Source organism: Physeter macrocephalus, unplaced genomic scaffold, assembly GCF_002837175.3.
Source record: "Physeter macrocephalus isolate SW-GA unplaced genomic scaffold, ASM283717v5 random_1413, whole genome shotgun sequence".
In the NCBI taxonomy this organism is placed as follows: domain Eukaryota; kingdom Metazoa; phylum Chordata; class Mammalia; order Artiodactyla; family Physeteridae; genus Physeter; species Physeter macrocephalus.
The window spans coordinates 763-25,000 of record NW_021146971.1 but is presented as its reverse complement, the minus strand read 5'-3'; the positions used below and the strand labels follow the sequence as shown (position 1 = coordinate 25,000).

At 48.8% G+C, this 24,238-nt stretch overlaps 1 protein-coding gene across 2 annotated transcripts; it reads left to right on the top strand.

Moving 5' to 3' along the window:
- Positions 1–6: 6 nt before the first annotated feature.
- On the top strand, positions 7–23,643 carry LOC102974612 (TBC1 domain family member 2A). Of its 2 annotated transcripts, none has more exons than XM_028487253.2 (6): positions 7–15; positions 2,625–2,772; positions 9,218–9,351; positions 13,684–13,880; positions 18,771–19,166; positions 22,868–23,643. In XM_028487253.2, exons 2-6 carry the CDS (start codon positions 2,690–2,692, stop codon positions 23,075–23,077), a joined length of 1,020 nt encoding a protein of 339 aa, XP_028343054.1. In that variant the 5' UTR covers positions 7–15; positions 2,625–2,689; the 3' UTR covers positions 23,078–23,643. The 2 variants fall into 2 exon arrangements, 1 of the variants encoding a protein (XP_028343054.1); XR_003678978.2 differs by lacking the exons at positions 7–15; positions 2,625–2,772; positions 9,218–9,351 and adding exons at positions 11,831–11,951; positions 19,847–20,186; positions 21,511–21,801 and having other exon boundaries at positions 22,868–22,956.
- Positions 23,644–24,238: the final 595 nt, after the last annotated feature.

Here is a 24,238-nt window from a genome sequence, read left to right as displayed (position 1 = left end):
TGCGCCTCGAGCTAGGTACCCAACGGGCTTGCCTCCTGCCCACACACCCAGGGCTCTTGGTGACCAAGCCTTTACCCTCCTTTTGGGAGTGAGTGGGAGGACCCCTCTGCTAAAGAAGCAGAGAGCCAGCGATGTGACTCAGGATGAGCTAGGGCAACAGTATAGGATCAAGGGCAAGAATATGGGCTCTGAGGCCAGGCTGGGCTCAGATCCTAACCCTGTGCAGTCTTAGGCAAGTTGCTTAACCTTTCTGAGCTTCAGTTTCTTTCCCTGTAAAATGAGGTTAATAAAGAATACCTACTCCTGGGCTTCCCTGGTGGTGCAGTGGTTGAGGGTCTGCCTGCCGATGCAGGGGACACGGGTTCGTGCCCCAGTCCGGGAGGATCCCACGTGCCGCGGAGCGGCTGGGCCCGTGAGCCATGTCCGCTTTGTCCGCTGAGCCTGCGCGTCCGGAGCCTGTGCTCCGCAACGGGAGAGGCCACAGCGGTGAGAGGCCCGCGTACCGCAAAAAAAAAAGATACCTACTCCTTAGGGTTATTATGAGGATTAAATTAATCCTTACACCTTAAAGGGTTGGAACAATGCCTGCACATTGTCAGAGCTCAGTAGATATCAGTTACTATTATGATGATGACAATTACAGGAAGATCTCAAGAAATGAAACTTTCACAGAGTTGCTGTGAGGAAGGTTAATGAGAAAATGCAGTTATTGTTGTTGCTTCTTACATAAATACTTTTGTGCTGTGAGTTGAGTAGATCCGTGATCTTATCCCCAGTGTTGCCGCGGGCAGAAGCTTCACCCCCGCCAGGTGGCCCACGTGATCCCAAATCCCAAAACATCTCAGCATGGAGGAGTCCGGGAGCTCATACCCTCCTATCCCCCTGCTGCAGCCAGCACTGTGACCAGCAGGTTTTACAGTTGAGACAGACCACCCACTGAGCTGCAGTGTGTCTAACATGCCTCACCCTCAGTTGACAGGGAAGCCCAATGGGCGAGGGCAGGACTTGTGGCCGGACACCTCCTAGACCCTGGTACGCGGATGCTTTACAGACTGAGCTCATCTGCCCTTACCCTTCTCCCCACTTTTCCTTCCCTCAGTAAATGGGCTTCATTTACCTAGTTGCCCCTTCCTGGATCTCAGGTAGCCAGTCCAGTCATCTGGGCTGGCCATGTCTACCCTCTGGCCTACACGTCAGATCTAGGCCCTCACTGCTATTGCCTTGGGTCAGGCCTCAACTCTTAGCTAGAAAACCACAGCAGTCTCCTCTCCAGTGTCCCCATGTCCCAGCCTGCCACCTCAGACCACCTCAGACCCAACCTCTTCACTGCAGCCCGAGCGAGCTTTCTCAAATGAGCGCCTGAGCCCCACCCCGCTTCCGTGGCCGCCCTCCATGTCCCAGGCCCAGTCCCAGCTTTTTAGCACCAGACTCAGGCCTCATCCTTCCTCGTCTCACCTCTGCCTGCTCCCCCAGTGCCCGCCTCGTGCTGTGCACTTCAGCAGCACCAGAGGTGTCCCTGCCCCCTCTTCTCTGCCTGGCGAATTCCTGCTTACTCTCTATGGCCAAGCTCCACTGCCACCTCCTCCTTTTGCCAGCCTCCTCTTGGAAGCCTTCTGGGACTTTGCCTGCTGGACTCTCTGTGAGCCCTCAACACTTTTTGCAGATGGTTACATTGTGTTCTAATCACAGCATCCTTGTCAGTCTCTGCCCCCTAGCCCTCAAGGGTGGGGGCCATGTCTTTGTCACCTGTGTCCCAAGTATCTGGTACCCTGCCAGGCACATTGGATATTTGTTGAGTGAATGTGTGAGCGAATACATTGAATTTTATCATTAATGAGGAAAGGAATGTAAAGCCCTGAGCAAAATGCCGGGTACGTAGTGAGTGTTAAGTGTTTGAGAACTGTCCTAATAGTATGGTTATTATATGTGTACCTGCACGCTGTTACTGTCATAGTAAATGCTCCTTTTTATGGTTTATGATACTCATCTGTAATTTTCCCAGAGAACCTTCTGGGTGTTTTATGCTTGTAAGGACTTTCTTTGGGGAAGGGTCTGTTTGCTTTTGCTTCTGCACTTCTACTCACCCTCCACTCCCATCTGCGGGAGAGCCAACAGCCCTGGCTCTGCGGGAAACTGCAGCCTGAGTTGACACAGTTGCCGGATCCGCCTCAGTCCAGAAGCAACAAGAAACCCTCCCGAAGACAGAATTCCTGAGTGTCTGGAAATCAGAAGAACCAGGTTATCAGAAGAATGGCTTTGGTTCAGCACACTCAGCGGGCCTCTTCTGGGCCAGCCCCTGCTGTGGGCATGGTTGCCACAGTGACCAGGCACCAGTCTCCTGAGGACGCTGCAGGGAGACACAGGAAGCCGTGGTGTAGGCTTCTCCTCTGAAGCCCTTCTCGTCCTGCAGCAAGCCTTCACCCTCCTGGACCCGGGGCCCCTGCGAAACCTTCCCCAGAAAGACATTCCTGGAGCCCTGAGCAAGCTGTCAGGCCCTGGATTAGCTGTCTGGAGACGGAGACGGCTGCCCCACCTCTCCAGTCTCCACCCTGTCTAGTCTTTCTAAGTGCAGTGACCCGACCCCAGCCCCAGCATGGATGATTTTCCTTTTCTCTGTTCCCCAGAGCAAGAGGAGGCGGAGCTAGAGGAGTTCCTGTGTCCCGTGAAAACGCCCACTGGGCTTGTGGGCATGGCAGCTGCCTTGCAGCCGGTCCCTGCTATGCCCTTGGCCCTTCAGAATATCTCCCTCAAGCACCTGGGAACTGAAATACAGTAAGTGCTGTGGAGCTGAGGGGCCTGCCAAGCTGTAGGCAGCACCTTCTTTGGAGCTTACAATGATCTGGTGTGACTCCCCTGCAGGGAGGTGGACTTGGGTTGGGGGTTAGGGCTTTATTTTCAATTCATTACATCATTACTTTAAAATACTACATTTGTTCTGATTTTTTTTTTTTTTTTTGGCTGCACTGCACACCTTGGGGGAATCCTAGTTCCCCACCAGGGATTGAACCCATGCCCTTGGCAGTGAAAGCTTGGAGTCCTAACCACTGGACCGCCAGGGAATTGCCTAGAGATGGAATTTTAGCCGTGCATGTGAGGGAGATCCATGATGGCATGAGTAGACTAGAGAGAAGAACTAAGATTTAGAGCTGGCCAGGGTTAAGAGGTCAGGGAGCCAGACCTAGATGACAATATGATTGTAATTGGCAGTGAGAGCTATGAGAAAGTATGTTACAAGCATGTAACTGCAAGCTTCAGTTTCAGTCTCAGGTTCAGGCAGGGAGGGCTTCCTAGAAGAGGTGACTCCTGAGCTGACACCAAAACCTGAGTGGCTAAAAAACCAGGCAAAAAAGGCAGAAGGAGTGTTCCAGATAGAGGGCACAGCCCATGCAAAGGCCTGTCAGCAAGTGAGCCCCGGAGAGGGCAGACAAGGAAGCTACTCAGACTGGCAGGGAGGGTTGTGGTCAGAAGGGAATCCAGATTACTCATCACCAAAAGTTTTTGGCGCCCAGGTGCAGACCTGGTCCTTCCACCCTCTGTGACCTCAGGCAAGTGACCCTGCCTTCAGAGATTCCATTTTCTCTCCTGTTAGTTCCTGCCTCATAGATAAGGCTTATGTAGCAGCCCCAGCAAGCCTTCAGGAAGCATAGCTGTGACTGGGGTTTTGTCTGTTGTGCTTGTTATTTGAACTATTATCATATTAATTATATTATTGAAGAGTCAATGCGTTAGGGTAATGATGCTGAAAACTCAGCCTCTGTGCACTGGTGCCAAATCAAATCTTGGAGACAGAGTTTTGGGTGAAGTAGAAAAGAAGAGTTTTATTCCTTTGCCAGGCAAACGGGGACACAACAGGCTCATGGCCCCAAAAACTGTGTCCCCTGTTCTGATTTTTAAAGTAGTACACATTCTTTGTAGGAAGTTAGAAACATCTAGAAAGGTATAAATTTAAAATTACCCATAGTCCTTTCACCCAGACAAACGTTCTTAGCATCACTTTCCTCACATTTTCTATATACATATATGCATAATTGAGATCATATTCAATGTAATGGAGTGGTGGCTTCACAAATGTCTACATATGTCAAATGCACCAAATTATTCACTTTTCACATGTGTAATTTACTGTACATCGATTACATCTTAGCTTCTTTTTCATCTAATAATGTGTGATATATACAATTTATATTTCCCACTGGCAGGCTTTGTTTTAAATAGTTCATAAGAAGATAGCACTATGGCCTGAGCTTTGGGGCCAAACTGCCTGCATTTGTATCCTGGCTCCACCAGTCATGGGCTGTTCTGCCCTTGGCAAGTTGTTTGACTTCTCTGTGCTTCACTTAAATTATTCAAGTACATGTAAATGCAACAGTATTTGCCTTACAAGATTAGTGTGTGTGTGTTTGGGGTGGGGCAGGGGGGTTCTAAATGGGTTAATACATGTAAACTGCTTTAGAACTGTGCTTGGGGATCAGTGAGCACTTAAATATTATTCTGCTTCTATTATTGTTGCTCTAATTGAAGGGATGGAAGCTTTTGGGAATTCAGACTGTACCTAACACTGATCCTGTTTGGGTGTTTATTTTCTGTGTGGACTTCAGACAAACTGGGACCTCTTAGAAAGCAGAATAGATTGTTCCCTGAACTTAGATTAGAGACCCTGCCTCGTGTGACTCAAGCGTAGCATTTCTCTCTGTCAGCTTCGGTGTTTGAATTTGCTTGGGTAGCTAGCAGGGAGTGATGCCGTTCTTAGGAGAGAAGCAGGTTTTAGGGAAAATATGATGAGTGTCGTTCAGGGTCTACTGGCTAGAGATGGAACTACCCCACCGACATTTGGATGGAAAGGCCTAGAACTCAGGAGAGAGATCTGTGCTGGAGAGAGAGACTTGGGGGGTATGGGACCTGGTTGAGCCCCCCAGGGTCAGAGGACAAGGACGGCGCCCTGCAGGGGATCTTCCCTTGGGAGGATCTGGAGGGGACTGGGTACATGGGGAGCCTGCTGTGGGGACAGGGGACCTGAGAAGCCCAGCCACCCAGCCAGTGTGTGTCCAGGGCGGTCTCACCAAGATTAAGCCAGGTTCGTGCCTAATGATGGCCACCCAACAACAGAAGCAGAACCAAGAACCTGCAGAGACCAAGAAAGGAAGGAAGTTTCCGAGGATCAGTCAGTTACGTGTCATAACCCACAGAAAATGTGAGATGGTTTTGCAAGTGCCCTGGCTGATGACAGCCCCGGAAAGACCAGGGTTGCCCTTGTCTCCTGCACCCCCTTTCCCTGGCGGGTCTTGGTGCTTGCTCTTGGGTCTGCCATGACCCCAGGTCATACTCGAGGAAGGACACTGTGCTAGGTGCTTTACACTCTCAACAAGATGTCTGGACAAACCTGTGAAGTGGTATCTAATGGTTAAGTTCTCAGACCATGGATTAGACATCCAAGTCTATTGCTCAGCCCCACCATTTACTCGTTCTGTGGCTTTGGTTACCTATCCTTTCCAAATCAAAGTTCTCACTGTGCAGTGGAGGTTATAATAGTGCTTACTTCATTGGGCTGTTGTGAGGAGTAAAAGAGTTAAATGCATGTGGGTGAAGATTAGATGAGTTGAATTCCTAGGGTTTATCTTAGACCTGGCCCATGCAAGGACCCAGTCATTGTTTGTTGTGGATATGTTCCTCATCCCACTGCAGATGGGAAAATCCAGGCTCAGAGAGGATAAATGTCCTGCCCAAGGTTATCTATCCTTCCAGAACAAGTCCTTATGACCACTACTCCCATGCTTACCAGGCCTTTCAGACCTAGAGCTAAACCTACACAGAAAATGATCCATGAACTGCTCCAAGCAAAGTCAATATATTTATGAAATGGAGATGCCTCTTCCAAGCACAGTAGTTTGGCTGGGTAATGGCCACCTGGGCTGTGACAGTAGTTAGTGAGCTGCCCATCCTCAGAGGAGACGTGTGCTAGGGCTTAGAGTGATCTTTGCTGCCCTGAAGTTGGGGTTTCTATGCCTTCCCACACCCCAGGGGTGACTGCTTGTGAGGCCCTGGACATATTGGGGAGGCTGCAGCCCCTGGACAAGGGGAAGTATGGGCAGCAATGATGGTCACCCCACCCAGCCAATGCCCCGGGTCCTAGGGATGTGCTCCAGGGTCCTTGCCAAATAATGTGGCCTATGGTGTGTGAGATCCATGTAATAGGGCTCAGCACAAGACCCAGCACAGAGTGATACTCAGTAAATAGTGCCTCTCATGGTCATCATTAATATTAATACGACCACCATCCTTTTATTTTTAGATGGGTAAAGTAAGAACTAAGAAGAGGAAATGACTAGCCCAAGGAGTCAGGGCTCCTTATTCAAGGTCAGGTGTTAGGAGTGCTGAGTTCTCATTTCTTCTCTGTTCTAAATTTAATTGATTAATTTTACCTTCCATCAGTCATCTGTACTCTCCAGTGGAGTACAATCTCTCTCTTTTCCTATTCGGGACCCAACTATACCAAAAAACTGCATTTTGTTTTAAAAACAAGCTTAAGATCAAATGATAGTTCTTTGAAAAGATTAACAAAGTTGACAAACATTTATCTAGAAAGACCAGGAAAAGAAAGCAGACTCAAATGACTAAAGTCAGGAACAAGAGAAGGGACATTACTACCAACCTTACAGAAATAAAAAGGTTTATAAGGGAATACCATGAACAATTCTACTCTAATAAATTTGATAACTTAGATGAAATGGGCAAATTCCTAGAAAGACAAATTACTGAAACTGACTCAAGAAGAAATAGAAAATCTAAATAGACCTGTAGCAAGTAAAGAGATTGAATTAGTTATCAGAAAATTACACCCCACCCCACCTACACACACACATGCACACACACAAAAACCTAGGACCAGATAACTTCACTGGTGAAGTCTACCAAACATTAAAGAATTAATCCCAATTCTTCACAAACTGTACTACCACCCCTGCAAAAAAAAAGAGGAAAGAGCATTTCCCAATTCATTCTATAAGGCCGATATTATCCTGATAACCAAAACCACACAAAGGTAATGTTTTGAACACCCAGAGCCTTCACCTAGACTCTCCTTATATTAATTTTGCCAGCAGACTTCTTTTTCTAACTTCACAGAGGGCATGGACCTTCATGAATCTCAGCTTTATGTAAGAATTTCAGTTTTAACTTCATACTTTGCATGGGTCCAAAACCTTGTTTTCTTTCCTCCTTTGCAACCAAGGCTCTAGGTTTCTGGTATCAACAGTTTATTTCTGATCACAAGAAAAAAATAAATGTAACTATGTGTGGTGATAGGTGTTAGCTAGACTTACTGTGGTGATCCTTTTACAATAAGTATATTTATTAAATCAATATGTTGTATACTTGAAACTAATATAATGTTACATGTTAATTATGTCTCAATTTTAAAAAAGCAGTTGATCCCTGGACAAACTCATGTCCAAGCCAACTTTCACAATAATAATGCTGCAAACAAACACTTCAAAATTCAGTGTCATATAATAATAAACATTCATTTCCTGCACATCTGGGTTCACGTGATACAGGCTAGGTTCACCTGGTCTTGGCTCCAAGCCGTTGGGAAGATCTAGGTTTCCTCCACATATCTCTCACGTTCCATGGACCAGCAGCTATGAGGCATGTTCTTCAAGAGGGCAAGCCCTACATGCAAGCACATTTTAAGCCTATATTTACATTATATCTGCCAACATCCCTTTGGCCAAAGCAAGTCACATGGCTGGGCCCAAAATCAAAAGGAGGAGGGGGACGTACTCTGCTCCTGTGGAGGTGGAGGGGAAGGGGTAAATATTTGCTGAAAAGTAATTTAATCTATATATGCATCTTCCTCTTTACTTCCCACTTGAGTTTCAACTCCTTTTTTGTGTTTAGTCCCTAGGGATTTTCCCTTCCTTTTCTGAGAATTCAGCTGAATATTTTTGAAATATATTTTGCATTTATCTAGCATCTAAGTGTTTGTGGAACAAGGGTTTTTCAGAGTATTTTGTCCACCATATTGCTAGACGTATACATCGCATGGAGGGATGATAGAGCAAAGCCAGGACTCCATCACAAATCTACAGACTTTTTCATCCTTTTGTTTTCTGGCCACGCTATTGCTGCCCTTTAGGTAATTGACCTCCTCCTGCAGTGTTTTTCAAACTGTTGACCAGTAAGAAATAACATCTTATTATATGGCTCAATACACATATAAGTAATTCACAAAATTTTAATCCTTTCTAAGTGGGGCGCATTCTGATATTTTCCATTCCATTTTTTTTAAATGCTGGTCGTGATACTGAACTGATTTTACAGTCTACCAATGGCTCACATCCTGCAGTTTGAAAAACACTGACCTAGTGAACTCTTTAGTCATTTTTTCTTCCTTGTTATTAGTTTTGGAATATGTCTACTTTTATACCTTTGCAAAAGGAAAATAAACTCAAATGAACTGCCTTTTCATCCAACTCATGAACTTCTCTGTGGTCTGTGGTGCCAGGCCAGCCTTTGGTGCTACTTAGTTCCTTCCTGCAAAACCAACAACTATTGAGTCTGTACTCTGGGCATATGTGACCCAGTGCCAGGTGCCAGTAGGAATGCAGGTAGGTTAGTGCCCAGTTCTTGAAGAAAAGACACCACTACTCAGTCTAGACAACTACTTGGTCAAAGAGTGACCCATGCATGACGTGCAATAAGCTCCTTGGAGGCTGTGAGGTGATCAGTGAAGGCTACAGAGAGAACAGGTCTGAGCAGGGAAAGAAAGCAAGGGGAGCAAGGGGCCAAGAGGTGTTTGGAACTTTTCTCAGCAGAAGTAGGGAGCCACTGGTGATTTTTAAGCTATAAGACCAGGTGAAGGTTTCAGGAAAGTTAGTTTGACAAATCCATTTCAGTGAATAAAGCAGACAAATGCCCCTGCCCTCATGGAGCTTATATTCCAGCAGTGGGGTTGGAGGCAAAGGAGTCAAGCTTGTATTGTTTACAAGGAATACTGCGTATCGAAGGTGATACGCATGATGAAAAATGGAAAGGAGAAGGGTAAGGGTGATGGGAGAGGCTCAGATGGGTTGCCTCCTGCAGGGTGCCTGCAGTCAGGCAGACTGATCAAGTCATGACTGGGGTGGAGATGCGGCCTGAGCGCCAGCAGTGGCAACGGGAAGGGTAGTGGGCAAGATAGCAGGGCTGTCAGCCCCGTGATCCTCTATTTTCCTTTCAGAAACACAATGTACAACATCCGGGTCAACAAGCAGACCCAAGGAACAGGCCACAGACCCCCAGGAGAAGATTCTCCACTGAGCGAGGAGCCTCAGAGGGAGGAGCAGCCCTCGCCTCCTGACCTCAGCGCCCCAGGTGAGCCTCTGCCTGGGTCTGAGCTGCCTACAGAGACTAAGTGGGTGCCCTCTCTCCTCCCCACAAACAAACATCCGTGCTTTTGTGTGTCAAAGATGGAACTCTCCAGGTCACTCCTCCTGGGCTTCCATGGGTCTGGTAGTAATGATTCATTCTTTCTTTCTCTCTTTCTTTCTCTCTTTCTTTCTTTCCTTCCTCCCTCCCTCCCTCCCTCCCTCCTTTCTTTCTTTCTTTCCTTTTCTTTTTTTTTAACTTGTTGTAAAAATACATAACAAAATTTACCACTTTAACCAATTTTAAGTGTATAATTCAGTGGCATTAGGTACATTCACATTCTTGTGTAACCATCACTACCATCCATTTCCAGAAAGCTTTTCATCTTCCCAAACTGAAACACCAAGCAATGATTCTTGAAGTAATAAGGGAAAATATGTTACTTTTTCTTTCTTCCTTTTTTTTTAAAAAATTTATAAGGAAAGGATATAAAAATGCCTTTCTGGGATGATTAAAATCAGATCTACCTGAAGAAGCAGAACAAATGACCTCAAGGTATTCATCCCCTCTGTGACATGGCACTTTATTTCTTTTACAAAATATTAGGACCCATACCATCAGGGGGGTTTGGCATCTTTGAAATTAGCATAAATGCCCTTAAAACATGTTTTAACTATGTAGAAACATTTGGGAGAAAACTGGCTAAGGCAGCACTGAGGGGTCTTATGGTAGAGAGGACCCCTGGGCTGTGTAGAAATTACTCTAGAAAAAGCACCACTTTGGAGCAGTGGCTGATGAGGCCCCACAGATCACGATGAATAGCCCAAGAGATGATCAGTACTGTATCTAATCAATAATAATAATAGAACTAGCACTTACATGTAGCAGGTACTTTGTGCCAGAGCTACTCTAAGCCTTTTTTTTTTTTTTGGTAACAGTTTCATTCTGATATCATTCACATACCATACAATTCACTCCCTTGAAACATATAATTCAGTGGCTTTCAGTATCTTCACAGAGTTGTGTAACCATCACCATAATCAAATTTAAAACATTTTTATTACCCCCAGAAGAAACCCCGTACCCCTCAGCCATCAGTCCCAGTCTCCCCCTCCCTCCAGCTCTAGGCAACCACTAATCTACTTTCTGCCTCTATAGATTTGCCTGTTCTGGACATTGCATATAAATGGAATCTACAATATGTAGTCCTCTGTGACTGGTGTCTTTTACTCAGCAGAATCTTTTCAAGATTCATCCACATGCACGAAGCGCTTTACGTGCATTAACCTGTTTAGTCTTTACAACAACCTGAGCGGTAAATACTGTTCTCATTTAATAACTGAGGGAACTGGGAACGGATGTGAGGAGTGACTCTCTCACAGCTGCACAGTGAGTAACAGAATAGGATTCAGACCAAACAGTCTGGCCCCATATCCCTGCCTGACGCCTCTTTTCTGAGTCAGTGACTTTGCAAACTACCTCTTTGTTGCCATGAAACCTTGTCCCCATAAACAAAATCTGATACACAAAGCAAATAAAAGCAGAGTTGAGGCAGGGTTGGGAGTCCAGGCTCCCCCTCAGCCCCTCCTGCCCCACCCTCTTCCCTTCCCAGCCAGCCCTTGAGGCAATCCCACGAAATCCTAGGGCGCTGATTGAAAACCACTGTCTTAGGCCTCCGTTTTTGCCAACTATAAGATGGGCACAGTGATCCTACCCTGCCTGCTCTCAGGGTTGGTGGACAGTAGCCTGCAGGGCTCCAGGGAGCCTCCCTGCTCTCTTAGATCCCGTGGCAGGAAAGAGAAAGAAACATTGCATTCCTCTGAGCTCTGCAGGCTGCTTCGTACCTGGCTCGACCAGATTTCTTTTAAGCCTGGAACAAGACCGTTCTGTTCTTGTACTCAACCAGGCCAAGGAGTTTCTGGTTCCTGTCACCTACTAGAGTAGTTTTTATCTGCTCAAGACTATTTGGTTGGCCCTTGGCCTGGTCCCCAGAAGAAAGTTGCTAAGTCATTCAGCTTGTCCTGCAAGCCCTGCCTGTCCCCTCCCCTGGGATCTCATACCACATCCTTATTTTTAACATCATAGTCCCAAAAGAACTGGGTATGAGTTACTACAATGTATATCAGGGGGAAGATAAATGAGTAATTTGAGTTAGGAAATTTAGATAGGCTCAAGAAAAAATCCTGCAGTGTACCAAAGGTGGGCAGCAAATGTGGCTCTGAGCTTCTCAGCAGCCAAGGCAAAGAGGGAAATGCAAGTGGTTAGGTTATTTCCAGTGTCCATAAGACTATAAACACATATTTTCTTTTTTTCTTTTTTTTTTTTTTTTTTTTGTGGTATGCGTGCCTCTCACTGTTGTGGCCTCTCCGGTTGAGGAGCACAGGCTCCAGACGCACAGGCCCAGCGGCCATGGCTCACGGGCCCAGCCGCTCCGCTGCATGTGGGATCTTCCCGGACCGGGGCACGAAGCCATGTCCCCTGAATCGGCAGGCGGACTCCCAACCACTGCGCCACCAGGGAAGCCCCACATATTTTCTTGAAAGAAGCAAAGCTGGCCCTGAGAGCTGAGAAGAATTTATGTTGGGGCCTCATAACGGACATAATGTGTATGTGCCCGGTGATCAAAATTCTCAGTCTCTTGACCATATAATCAGGCCATTACATGTCCCTTGATGCAGGCTGATGGCAGAGCCCTAAAGCACAGGCTGAGGGTAGGGCAGGAAAAGGCGGTCTGGGTGAGTGATTCTCTAACCTTGGATTTAAGAATAAAATTTAGGGACTTCCCTGGTGGCGCAGTGGTTAAGAATCCGCCTACCAATGCAGGGGACACGGGTTCGAGCCCTGGTCCGGGAAGATCCCACATGCCGTGGAGCAACTAAGCCTGTGCACCACAACTACTGAGCCTGCGCTCTAGAGCCCGCGAGCCACAACTACTGAACCCGCATGCCACAACTACTGAAGCCTGCGTGCCTAGAGCTTGTGCTCCACAACAAGAGAAGCCACCACAATGAGAAGCCCGTGCACCACAACAAAGAGTAGTCACCGCTCGCCACAACTAGAGGAAGCCCATGCGCAGCAACGAAGACCCAACGCAGCCAAAAATAAATAAATAAATAAATTTATTTTTTTTAAAAAAGAGAGAAAATTTAGCACCGGTCAGCAAACATTTTCTGTAAAGGGCCAGATAGTAAATATTTGAGGCATTGTGGGCCATACAGTCTCTGTTGCAAGTACTCAACTCTGCCTTTGTGGAGTGAAAGCAGTACAGACAATGCACAAATAAGTGGGCATGGCTGTATTCCAATAAAACTTTATTTACAAAAGCAGGCCGCCCGATTTGGCCTGTGGGCCATTGGTTGCTGACCCAGGCTCTACTGGAAATAAAAGGATACAGCCTTGAGACATTCAGCTGTGGGAGATATGTCTCCTAATTTAGCTTGTAATTAGAATCAAATGAGAGTTTACAGTACTCACTGGGCAAGAATGCAGAGTACAGGTATTTTGTGTTCTTATCAATGGACAGATCTGTGTGCTTTGAAAATCACCCAGAGCCTGGAGGTGAGATCCCAAAATAAGAAAAAATACATCCTGCCTGGGCCCGTGCCTGAGGAGATGGCCACCTGGCAAACACTAGCAGGGTAGTAAGGAGGTAACCCGTGCAGGTTGAGATTGGAGAGTAAGGAACAGAGAGAATAGGGAACAGAGAGTAGAGGATGGTCTGGATGACCCGGCACTGTAAACAGTATTTATATAGTCCAGTGGTTCTCAGAGTATGATCCCTGCACAAGCTGTATCAGCATCACCTAGGAACATTTAAAAATACAAGTTCTCAAGCTGCGCCCCAGGCCTATTGAATGGAAAGCTCTGTGAGTAGGGTCCCCAAACTTCATATTTTAAAAATATTTTTAAAAATAAATTTATGTATTTATTTATTTATTTCATTTTTGGCCGCATTGGGTCTTCATTGCTGCACGCGGGCTTTCTCTAGTTGCGGCGGACAGGGGCTACTCTTCATTGCGGTGCGAGGGCTTCTCATTGCAGTGGCTTCTCTTGTTGCGGAGCGTGGGCTCTAGGTGTGTGGGCTTCGGTAGTTGTGGCACACAGGCTCAGTAGTTGTGGCACACGGGCTTAGTTGCTCCGTGGCATGTGGGATCTTCCTGGACCAGGGTTCGAACCCGTGTCCCCTGCATTGGCAGGTAGAGTCTTAACCACTGCGCCACCAGGGAAGTCCCCCCAATCTGTATTTTACCAAGCCTTCCAAGTGCTTCTACAGCAACCCCAAGTTTGAGAACTGCTGAAGCCGCTGATCACAACCTCTGTGTTTCTCCTCTTGAGCAGGGAAAGATCCAGTGGATTCTCAGAAGCCTACACCCAAGTGCTCTCTGACCGCCAATCTCATTCAGAAAGCCAAGCGCCAGAGCAACACCTTCCCGCTCTTCACCGAAGGACTCACACGGAACCGAACCGCCCAGGAGAAAGTGCTGGCCTTGGAGCAGCAGGTTCTGATGCTCACCAAGGAGCTAAAGGCTCAGAAGGTGAGCTCTGGCCCCAGAGAGGCCCCAGGCTCCAGTGGACCCCTCTGGGCCTGGAGCCCCTGGACAAGCTAGATGTGATGCATTAGCCAGCCTGTGGTCCTTAACTGCCAAACTGCAGGTGGCTGGAAATGCTGTGCTGTTGGATCAGTCAGGGACATACTGTCACTTGAGCTAGGTGACAGAAGGCCACCAAGGGCAGGTCTCTCGGATCTCTCCTGGGAGACTGTGCATGATCTGACCCCACACCTGAAGACAGACAGTGTTTGGAGGAGGGAAATCTGCATGCAGGTTCCTGGGAGGGGCCACCGAAGGAATTGGGACCTTTTAAGTGTAATACCTCAGCTGGGGAAACAGTCCCCTGGACTTCCTGGGCCCATGTCTACAAGATGCCCTCCTGTGTCTCTTCATTGGGAAGGTGCCACCTTTTTGCCTCAGGCTGCAAGAGGACATGGGAACTGGGGGTCTCATCCTGGCTCAGCCAGCCAGGCAGACACTGCCAATAGCTTTAGTGATTTTTAAGAATTTGTATCTCAAACTCTGTTGGATGCTGTGGAGGGCACTGAGGAACACTGGGCCAGATCCCTGCCCTTGGGGACCTCACCATCCAGTGGGTGAGGAGAAGCTGTGAGCACAAGTAACTGCTGGTATGATGTGTGGCCCCAGTGCTGTGCTGGCTGGTGCCCTCCACACACTGTCTCTCCTCTTTACAGCAGTTATCCTCTCCTTTTCCTGACAGACTGAAGTTCTGAGAGGTTCTGCATGCCCATGACCTCCTGGGCGCTGAGTCAGGGTTCAGACTCTGGTCTGTCTGCCTCCAGAGCTTCTGCCCTCTTCACTGCACCACGTTCAAGGGGCTCAGAGAAGGTGGCTGACCTGTCCAAGGTCACGCAGCTGGAAGAGCCAGGACGTGGGCACTGGTCTCCTTCCCCAGGTCCAGGACTCCTCACAGCCTGGCCGTCTCCTCCATGCTCTCGCAGTGTAGCCCAGTATCAGACACAAGCACCGCGACTGCTCCTCCGAAAAAATGAATGCACTCCCTGTGATTCCAATACCCATTAAGCCATTATCCATCCCAGTCCCCTGCAGCGCTGGCCCCCCAAGAGATTTGGGCTCTGGGAGATGGCACCAGATGGCAGCTTGGCCTGGTGACTCAGGCTTTCAGAGTCGGCAGCATTGCACCCAACCTGAAGGCTGTCTGCTCCGACAGGTGGAGGGCTGTTGTTTGTGGGGATGTTGGCTGCCAGGAATGGTGAACCCCCCCCTCGGGCCCTGCCAGGGGCCAGCTTAGCTCACTCAGGATTACTTGGTGAAGGCGTATAATTCACTGAGGAAACTTGATCAGAGCAAGGTGCAGCCTCTCCCTTCCCTAGAACCCCAGCCGGAGACTTCAGGGTACAGGCCCCGGGGAGGGGTACAGGCCTTGGAGGGAAGGTGGGGTGAGAGGGCCCCTGTGCTTGGGGAGGCACACTTGTCACAATTTCTCTCTCACCCTTTCAGTGACTCTTGGTGGAGTAGGACCGTCATCTCCATTTTACATACGAGAAAGGTGAGGTTCAGTTTTCTGAACCACGCGCATTAGTGGATCTGGAATGGGAACCGAGGCCTCTGTAACTCCGAAGCCAGTGCTCCTTCACCTGTTCCCAGCTGGCACCGAGCCCCTTAGGGGTCAGAGGCCGTCATGTCCAGGGCACTCCCAGTCCAGTGCTCTTTCCACAAGCACTGTTGGACCCACCCACCTTGATTCTAGTGAGCAATGAAGGTATCCACACTTTAATAAGACAAATGATTTATTGGCTTTTAAAATGTTTACTAAAATGACAACTTATTACCAGTTGTCAAAATCTAAGATCGACCAAACAATGATTCAATTAAGAAGTATTAAAAGTATCACTTGATCAGCTCTTGTACTTCAAGACTTGGTCCTAAGGCATTGCTTATGATTGTGGGAATTGGAAACAACCCAGATGTCCATCCTAGGAGGTGGGGTGAAGGGAATTGTGCGCTGCATACAAGGAATACTCTTGAACTGTTGCAAATGATAGTGTTGCTTGATAATGACTGACCTGGAGAGGCGTCATCACATTGTAAGGACAAAAGCAGCTTCAAAATGGAATATTCAAGCTTTCCTTTTTGCTTTCATAATTTCTGTTTGATGTATATGTGCATTTTTGTGACTGGCTTAATTCATCTAGCATAAGGTCCTCAATGTTCATCCATGTTTTAACATGTGATGGGATTTCTTTCCTTTTTAAGACTGAATAATATTCCATTGTATGCCGCATTTTGTTTATCCATTCACCGTCGACAGACACTTGGGTTGTTTCCACCTCTTGGGTCTTGTGAATAATGCTGCTATGAACATGGGTTATTCCCATTTTTAAAGAAATTGAAAGAAGCATTTCGATGCAAAATCCGTTAACTACACATCATGAAGAAGTGAAGGGTCTTAGGGTTGGAGTTGGGAGCCTTCTGTTCTAGCTGCAGTTTTCCCACTCATGGGGGTCCACCAGGTCCCTTTAGTCCTCTCTTCTCCTTTCTTGAGCTTCAGTCTCCCCGCGTGACAAGCGGGGTGACCGGGCCAGGTGGTCTCCCAGGGCCATCCAGCTTCCAGGTTTTCCGAATCCATGATCTATTCCCACTCCTCACTTTACACTTCCTGCTCTGGCTCCATCCCTCTCCCGGGTTCCTTTCTTCCTGTCTTATTCTGGTTCAGGGGTCCTGGGGTGGGAGGACAGCCTCCTGGGCTGGTGTCTTGGTCTTGGATTTGGAGAGCCAGATGTGGGAAGGGAGAGACAGCTGATGTAGTGAAATGGGCTTCAGAGTTGACTCTCCCAACGTTGGCAGACAGATATACCCCCCTGATTCTGAGGCTAGGGCAAGTCTGAGCAGTGGCATGTACTGGTTATTTCACCAGGCAGTTACCCCAGGTAATCTCCAAATCTCAGGTGACTCAGAAAATGGTCTAGGCTTCTCAGTTATCCTGCAGCCACAGGAATGTTGATCTCGGTCAGTACTGCCCTGGGAAGCTGACTTCTAAATCCCTGACGTGCCAGTTCGGTTTGCAGCCACCCGCCCCTCCCCGCCTTCCTGCCACACCCAGGACCCACAGCTCCGTACCTGTTCTTTCATTCCATTGAGGCTTTGCTCAAGCTGTTGGCTCAGCCTCGTCTGGAAAGCCCTCCCAACCCTCAGCTCCCACTTTCTGCCCTTGTCTCCCACCTGCTGCTTGACCGTCACTGGCCCTCCTCATTCTTCAGGATCAGTTTAAACTGCTCCGCCTTTCGGTAGAATGTACTGGCCTCCCCCCGCCCCCGCCCCAGGCCCTGCTGCCCTGAGTCCCCACAAACACCTTTGCTTCCCCCTCTCACGGTAAATCATTCCGTGACAGTGGTTCACCTTTGCTCCCACCAGCGTTCGTGGTCCTTGAGTGTGGGAACGGTGACTGGCCCCTCTCTGGGTCCCAGGGGCTGGCACTGAGTGAGTGCTTGATAAAGGTTAGATGAATGGATAGAAGAGAGAGAACCAGAGAAGGGACAGTCGCTAGTACCAAGGTTTCAGAAGGTGTATGCTAATTTGGTCTTGTCGTTAGCTTCTGAAATGAAGTCATGATTTGGGGCAGTTCTCCAAAATGGAATTGTTCTTAGCCTATCCAGCTAATCATTTATTTAAATACTTTGGCGTGCATGCAGTTAATGTGTCTCCAGGAAACCACGCTTTTCCAGATGAGACTGGCATGGAGCACAGCAGTGTGAGCTAAAGCCCCTAACTGCCAGGTCTGTGGTTCACGTGGGACCGGCTGCTGGGCTGCCTGGCTTCTGATACTCTGATCCTGGTCCTGAATGAATTCACATCCGTGCTTTGGAGTCGGACAGGTCCCTGAGTGCTGGGGAGGTTGGAAGCTTGAAGGCACAGGGAGCCAAACCTTGAATTTCCACATGAATCGGCTGCCCCTGCCAAGGAATAAATCGAAACCGTTGCTTCTGAACTCCCAGGCGCTTCTTTGCACCAGCCTTGCAGGCATCGTTGGATGGGCTGAGGCGTGGCACAGACGGACTGAATGAAGCCCTGGGTGTGTGGCGAGGCGTGAGGATTGCCAGTTTGTTTTCTCTCTAATGCCGCCTCAGCTCGATTGGTAGTGACTGCTTGAATGCCATGTTCAGAAGGATTCTGAGGCCTCAGCTAGGCTTTAGCGGGAAAGAGTACTGAGGTTGATGAGTGATGTCTGCCTCAGGGGTGAGAAGGAAGAGCCATGCCCACGTGCCATGCCGCTGCCACCCCTGCTTTCATGACTGACCGAGCACAGGATGCTCAGTGTCTGGATGATTCCACTCTGCTGGGCCTCAGTTTATTCATTTCTGAAACAGACATATATTAGTTGGGGAATGGGCAGAAGCCTCAAAGTACTGTGGCCTAAAACAAATTGGAAGTTTATTTCTCTCTGACATTGAAGAATCCAGAGTGAAGTGTGCAGCTCCGAGCTGGTGGGGCGACTGTGCCATCCTCAACATGCAACTTCTGCTTGTGAGCCCAGCCTGGCTGCTCCGGTTCCTGCCATTTCCCAGCCAGGAGGAAAGGGAACTGGGCCAGGGGAGCATGTGCGCAGTGGTTTGGAAGGCATGACCCAGAAGCTGCCCACAGCATTTCTTATATCCCATTTGGGCACAGTAGTCGCTTGGCTGGGAAATATAGTCCTTTGCTGGGGAACCATGTGTCCAACTAAAACTCTTCTGAGTAGAAAAAGAGAATGTGGGTGCTGGTCAGTGATGCCCTAGGGGATGTTGCCCACCACCTCTCAGGGCTGTTAGGAGAACTGATGACAGCCTCTGCCTCACCTCTGGCACGTAACAGGCCTTCCCCGAGCTCACCGAGCTCTTCCCTTTCCCCATGCAGGAGCTGGTGAAGATCCTGCACAAGGCGCTGGAGGCTGCCCAGCAGGAGAAGAGGGTGTCCAGTGCGTACCTGGCAGCAGCCGAGGACAAGGACCGGCTGGAGCTGGTGCGGCACAAAGTGCGGCAGATCGTGGAGCTGGGCAGGCGGGTGGAGGCCCTGGAACAGGAGCGGGAGAGCCTGGTGCAGACGGCGAGCCTGTGGGAGCAGCAGGTGCAGGAGCTGCGGCAGCACGTGCAGCTGCTCATGGACAAGAACCAGGCTAAGCAGCAGGTCATCTGTAAACTCTCTGAGAAGGTCACGCAGGACTTCATGCATCCCCCCAACCAGCCCCCTGCGCTCCCAGTTGCAGCTGACAGGGGCCTCCTGAGCCAACAGGAAAAGATGGAGCACCTGAAGGTAGGGGCCCCTCCCTCCAGGCCCTGGGGCCTTGGGGGAAGGCACTACTCTTGACCCCAAGGGTTTTCTGGACAGAGCTGGGATGACCCTTAATACTGGAGTATTCACATCTGCAACAGACATTGATAGAAATGTTGCTACCCGCTTCCTCACTTTCTTAACCAGAAGGCCCAATGCAATTTGACCTTTTCATGATATCCTAGGCTGAAAAGTGAAGGTATCTCTAAATTATCAAAGTAGAGATGAAAGAGCCCAAGATGGAGTCAGAACTCCTAAGCGCTCTGGGGCCCGGCCTGCTCAGCCTCCTTTAGCGCCACGCTGATGCTCTCAGGAGCCCCTGAGGTGCCCGGCGGCCCTCCCCAGCGGTCCTGCACACGAGAAGTGACCTGTGGCTGGCTGTAACTTGTTCCTGATAATGACAATAATCGCTACTCCTACTTACAGATTGTTTACCGTGTGGTAGGCACTGTGCTAAGTGCTTTACTTTCATCACTTCATTTAGTCCTCGCACCAGCCTGGTGAGGTAGCCGCTTATGTGCTCCCCACTTTACAGATGAGAATGCCAGGGCTGAGAAAGGTGAAGTAACTTGCCCAGGACCGTGTGCAGAGGTAGTGGGGGGACTGGAACTGGGTTGCAGCTCACCTCTCTGACTAGTCTTGTCTGCTCTGCTGCCTTCCAGCCTCTGTGGCCCTTCCAGCCACCAACATCATCCTGGCCTCACCCTTGCCCAGGGTGTGGCTCTCACCCGGGAAAGGCCACCCCATCCCGCAGGGACCAGTTGCAACACAGGGGGCAGGAACTTTATTTTAAGTGTGATACCTGCCGCGGGCTGCAGCCTCCTCTCTGGAGGGTGGTGACAGGAGCTGGGGACAGGTGCTGCTCGTACCCACCGTCCCTACAGGCAGCCACACAGCCCCAGTCAGTCCTTCCCCAGCCCTCGCACTCACAGCCACAAGAGTATACATCGGATTACCACGGAAATCCTGTGCTGCTGTATCAAAGAACTGCTGTCGGACGGGGTAAGAGCGGGAAAGGAAGAAAGAGAGAAATCCGGGAGCTTTTGAGAGACCAGTGGGCAGTGTGGTATAGTGGCCACTCCCCAAGCTCTGAAGTCAGGCAGACTGCCTCTTGCTAGCTGTATGACCTTGGGCAAGTTATCTCACCTTTATATAACATGGCCTAACCAGTCCTACAAACAGAGTTGTTAGAAGGGGAAAGGAAGATGACGTGAAACCCAGATTCCCTTCCCCTTTCTTTCAGCATGAAAAAGCATATAACCAGTCTCTGAACCTTTTCCCTTATTTCGTCTAAAATCAGAGATTCTTTTGAGTGCAAAATGAAAACAAAACCTTTCAAATGCAGATGAAGCTAGGTTGTTAGAAAGCTGTGAGTCCCTCACAAAGCAGTGAAAATTGCTTCCATGAGATTGCTTTCCTACCCTGCTCTGCCCTGCCAAGTGTCTTCTTTCTGTGCCCATCCTGCTGGAATCCACTGTTGAAGACCCAGTAGAGCAGCATGGGGGTCAAAGAGATAGACTCGCTGGGTGCCTCCAGACCGTCTCAGAGAGTTGCCCGGAAGTATGGACTCACCTAAATGACTGAGCGTGCCCCTGAGTTTGCATGTTCAGGATTTTAATTTATCAGTGAGCCCAGATATGAAGAGATTCTGGGTACAATTCACATCAACCATGCTTCCATTTACGGCTGCTCCTCAGAGGTTGTTAGAAAGCTATCAGTCCTGCAGCTGACACCTTGGAGGTGTTTTCTGCTAGGAGTTGCATGTACTAGACTCCCTTATTTTTTAGCCTTTAGGTCTCTGATCTAGAAAAAAATAGAAGACCCATCAAAACTCCACTGTCTTTAAGTTTTGGGACAGAGTGTGTTCACATTTTCCTGCTTGCCCTTGTGGTTAAGGACACTCAACTTGAAGGAAATGCCCCCTTGTTGTTGAAACTGTCCGTGTGAGGACAGAATCACTGACTTCTTGAATATCACAGCCGGAAAGACTCAGATATCTAGTCTGCCCCCTCGTTTTCTGGCACGGTCGGCCGAGTCCTGGAGAGGGGAAAGGACTGGTCCAGGGTCGCACAGTACAAGCAGCAGGGTTACAGCCTGACCCCAGGTGTCCCCATGTCCAATCCACTGCCTTCCCCACTAGCAAAAGGGCTAGTCCACACGGCATTTCCCGAAGACGATTCCCGGGTCCCTGGTCCCTGTGAAAGCAGGAGGGCAAACTCTCTTCTTCCCTGTCCCCTTTCTCCAGTTGTGTTTTCCTCCTTTGCCTCACTGGTGACAGTCACGTGGCTTTTCTCTTCTCGGAGCTCTCTCTTTTTCCTCCCTACAGTTCTGAGCCAAGAAGAACACTCAAGGTAGAGCAATGAGCAAACGAGAAGGCACTGCCCAGATGCCACCCCACCCAGGCCCACGACTGCTCTGAGAGGCACTTGTACCTGCCTTCCTTGTCCGGGCTGCAAGCAGGGTGCCCTGTGCGACACATCCAAAGCCTTGGAGGGCCCCTGGACGTGAATTGGAGCTTCTGAGCTAGGAGGGATCTTGGCCAGAATGAAGAGGGTCAGCACGGCCTATGAGCTGTATACAAGTGACCCATCCCTGATATTGAAGTGCCATGGGCGAGGTGTGCTATTCTTAATTTCCTGATAAATCAGGGCCTATCCGAAGTCGTACCCGCAATAGTCACTCATACCCATCTACAGGCCAGTACATTTTCTTGAGTGAGAGAGAAAGGGATTGAGTTTCCGTTAGTAAATGCCCTGGAATTGCTAGGTATCACTGTGAGTATGTGTGGTCCACTGTTCCCACAGTGTCCATCCAATCAGAATAAAGATTGAGAGCCATGGCTGCAGCTGTGGCTACTCCTTTCAGGCTCCTGCTTGACCCTCCCCAGTGCATGGCCAGCTTCTCCTTGCATGCCCCAGAAGGAAGATCATACTCCCTCCCCTGGAAAGCTTGCCAAAGGAAAACTCTAGGCTCAGATATAAACATTACAGCTTTATTCATAATAGAAACAAACCAGGGACTTCCATGGTGGTCCAGTGGTTAAGACTCCACGCTTCCACTGCAGGGAGCATGGGTTCAATCAGGGAACTAAGAGCCCGCAACAGGAGAAGGATTATATCTAAGTTATGGTAAATTCACCTAATAGAATAGTGATCAGACATTAAAAATTATCATTGGGAAGCTTCTGTAGCAACGTAGAAAAGTATTTACAAAGTGACACTAAGTAAAAAATTTTCACCCAAAATTGTTCAGTATGATCACCAATATATGACAAAATATTTTTACTTAAAAAACAAACACTACTTGAATGTTTGCTCTGTTTTGGTCCTTGTATTTAGTGTGCACGTTACCTCACTTAGTCAGCAGCTGCCAAGTGGGGTAGTTGGTATTTGCTCCTTTTACAGATGAGGAAGGAGAGGGTCAGACTGATTCAGTGAGGCCTCCCAGCCAGGAAGTCAGAGCCAGGACTTGAAGTCCACGCTTAATGCTCTCTCCACCATGTCATGCTGGCATCAAGATTAGAGAAGGGGGCTATCACTATTATTTATTTTCTTTCAGACTTCCTTTTCTGTTGCCATTATTGGAAATTTCTAAAGGAAGAAAGTGTTGGCAGCTCATCTGAGAGCGAGGACCAGGGAGATGTTTCTGGTACAGCTCATTAAATGCTTTGCTCTCTTCTCCAGGATGACATGGAAGCATACCGGACCCAGAACCGCTTTCTCAACTCCGAGATCCACCAGGTCACAAAGATCTGGAGAAAGGTGGCTGAGAAGGAGAAGGCCCTCCTGATGAAGGTGAGGCGCGGGAGCCCTGTTCTGGCCCTCTCTGTCCCCAGCCACCCTTCCAGTCCTCTCACCACCTCACCACTGTCTCACTCTCTCCTCATGACCTGACTGCTCTCCCTCTGGACCGTGCCCTTCATGAGCTGTCTTCCACATATCAGGGATCTGTGCTCTGCTGACTGCCACTTCTGATCACAGAGGTGAGGGGAAGAGGCAGGCAGCCACTGCTGTCCCACCTCCCCACGTTGCTGCAAGCCCCCACCCCCTAAAGTAACTGCCAGGGGATTTAAAGGGCCTTTCCCCTCTTTGTATTTCCCTTTTTCCCCTTTTGGGAGCCAGGTATTAACTCTACATTCCAAAACCACCACAAATATGGGGGAAATTAGAAAGTGACCACGCATGCCCAGGGAAAGGCTCAGAAAAGACCTAAGAGGAGCTTAAGTTTATACCTCAGGCTGGTCCTGGGCACAGAGACAGCCTACAACAGTCAAAACCAAAAACCAAAACAGCAAACCCTAGGTAAGAAGGAGTATCTGATTTCCAGAGTTAGCACTGGCATTTTTAATAATATAATAGCTAGTTATTTTACCAGCAAAAGTGGGTTTATTTGGGACTAACCAGAGGAATTACAATTTGGGATACTTGAACTATGGTGAACCACAGGCAGATTCAGGGAACAAGGAAGGGGATCTTACTTTTTATAGGGAAAAGGAAGGGGTTGGGAGGGGCTGTGATAACCAAAAAGTCCATTGGAGGAAACTAGGAGTCCCAAGTATGGAGGCTTCTCATTGGCTGGATTGCTACAGTCCCTGATTGGCTGAGCTGTCTTGGCATGGAGAGAAGTTTTCCTGTTCCTGTTGGATAGTGAAGGCAGCTTCATGTCAGAGATGTAGTTGAACATCTCTTCCTGTTTGGAGAAATTAATGATGCCTGTGGCAGGGCCTGAGAGGTCCCCATACAGGCCTGACCAGACTTCTTTTTTAGCTGAGCTTTCTTTAATTAATTCCACCCCACCTTATTAGGTTCAGATGTCCAGTTTTCAATAAAATATCACAAAGCATACAAAGAAACAGGAAGATACGGGGGTAGGCAGGTAGGGAATGTGCAGTGTGTGTTCCACGAGGCGGGAGAGAGGTGGTGTGTTGGAGAAATGGAAAAAGCCCACGTGGTGGCAGAAGGCACAAGGGCAGTGTCCAGAGCTCCATGTCCATCCATCCCCTGGGCACTGCTCAGGTATACCCCCTACAGAGAACTTGCTCTGGGCCAAGTGCC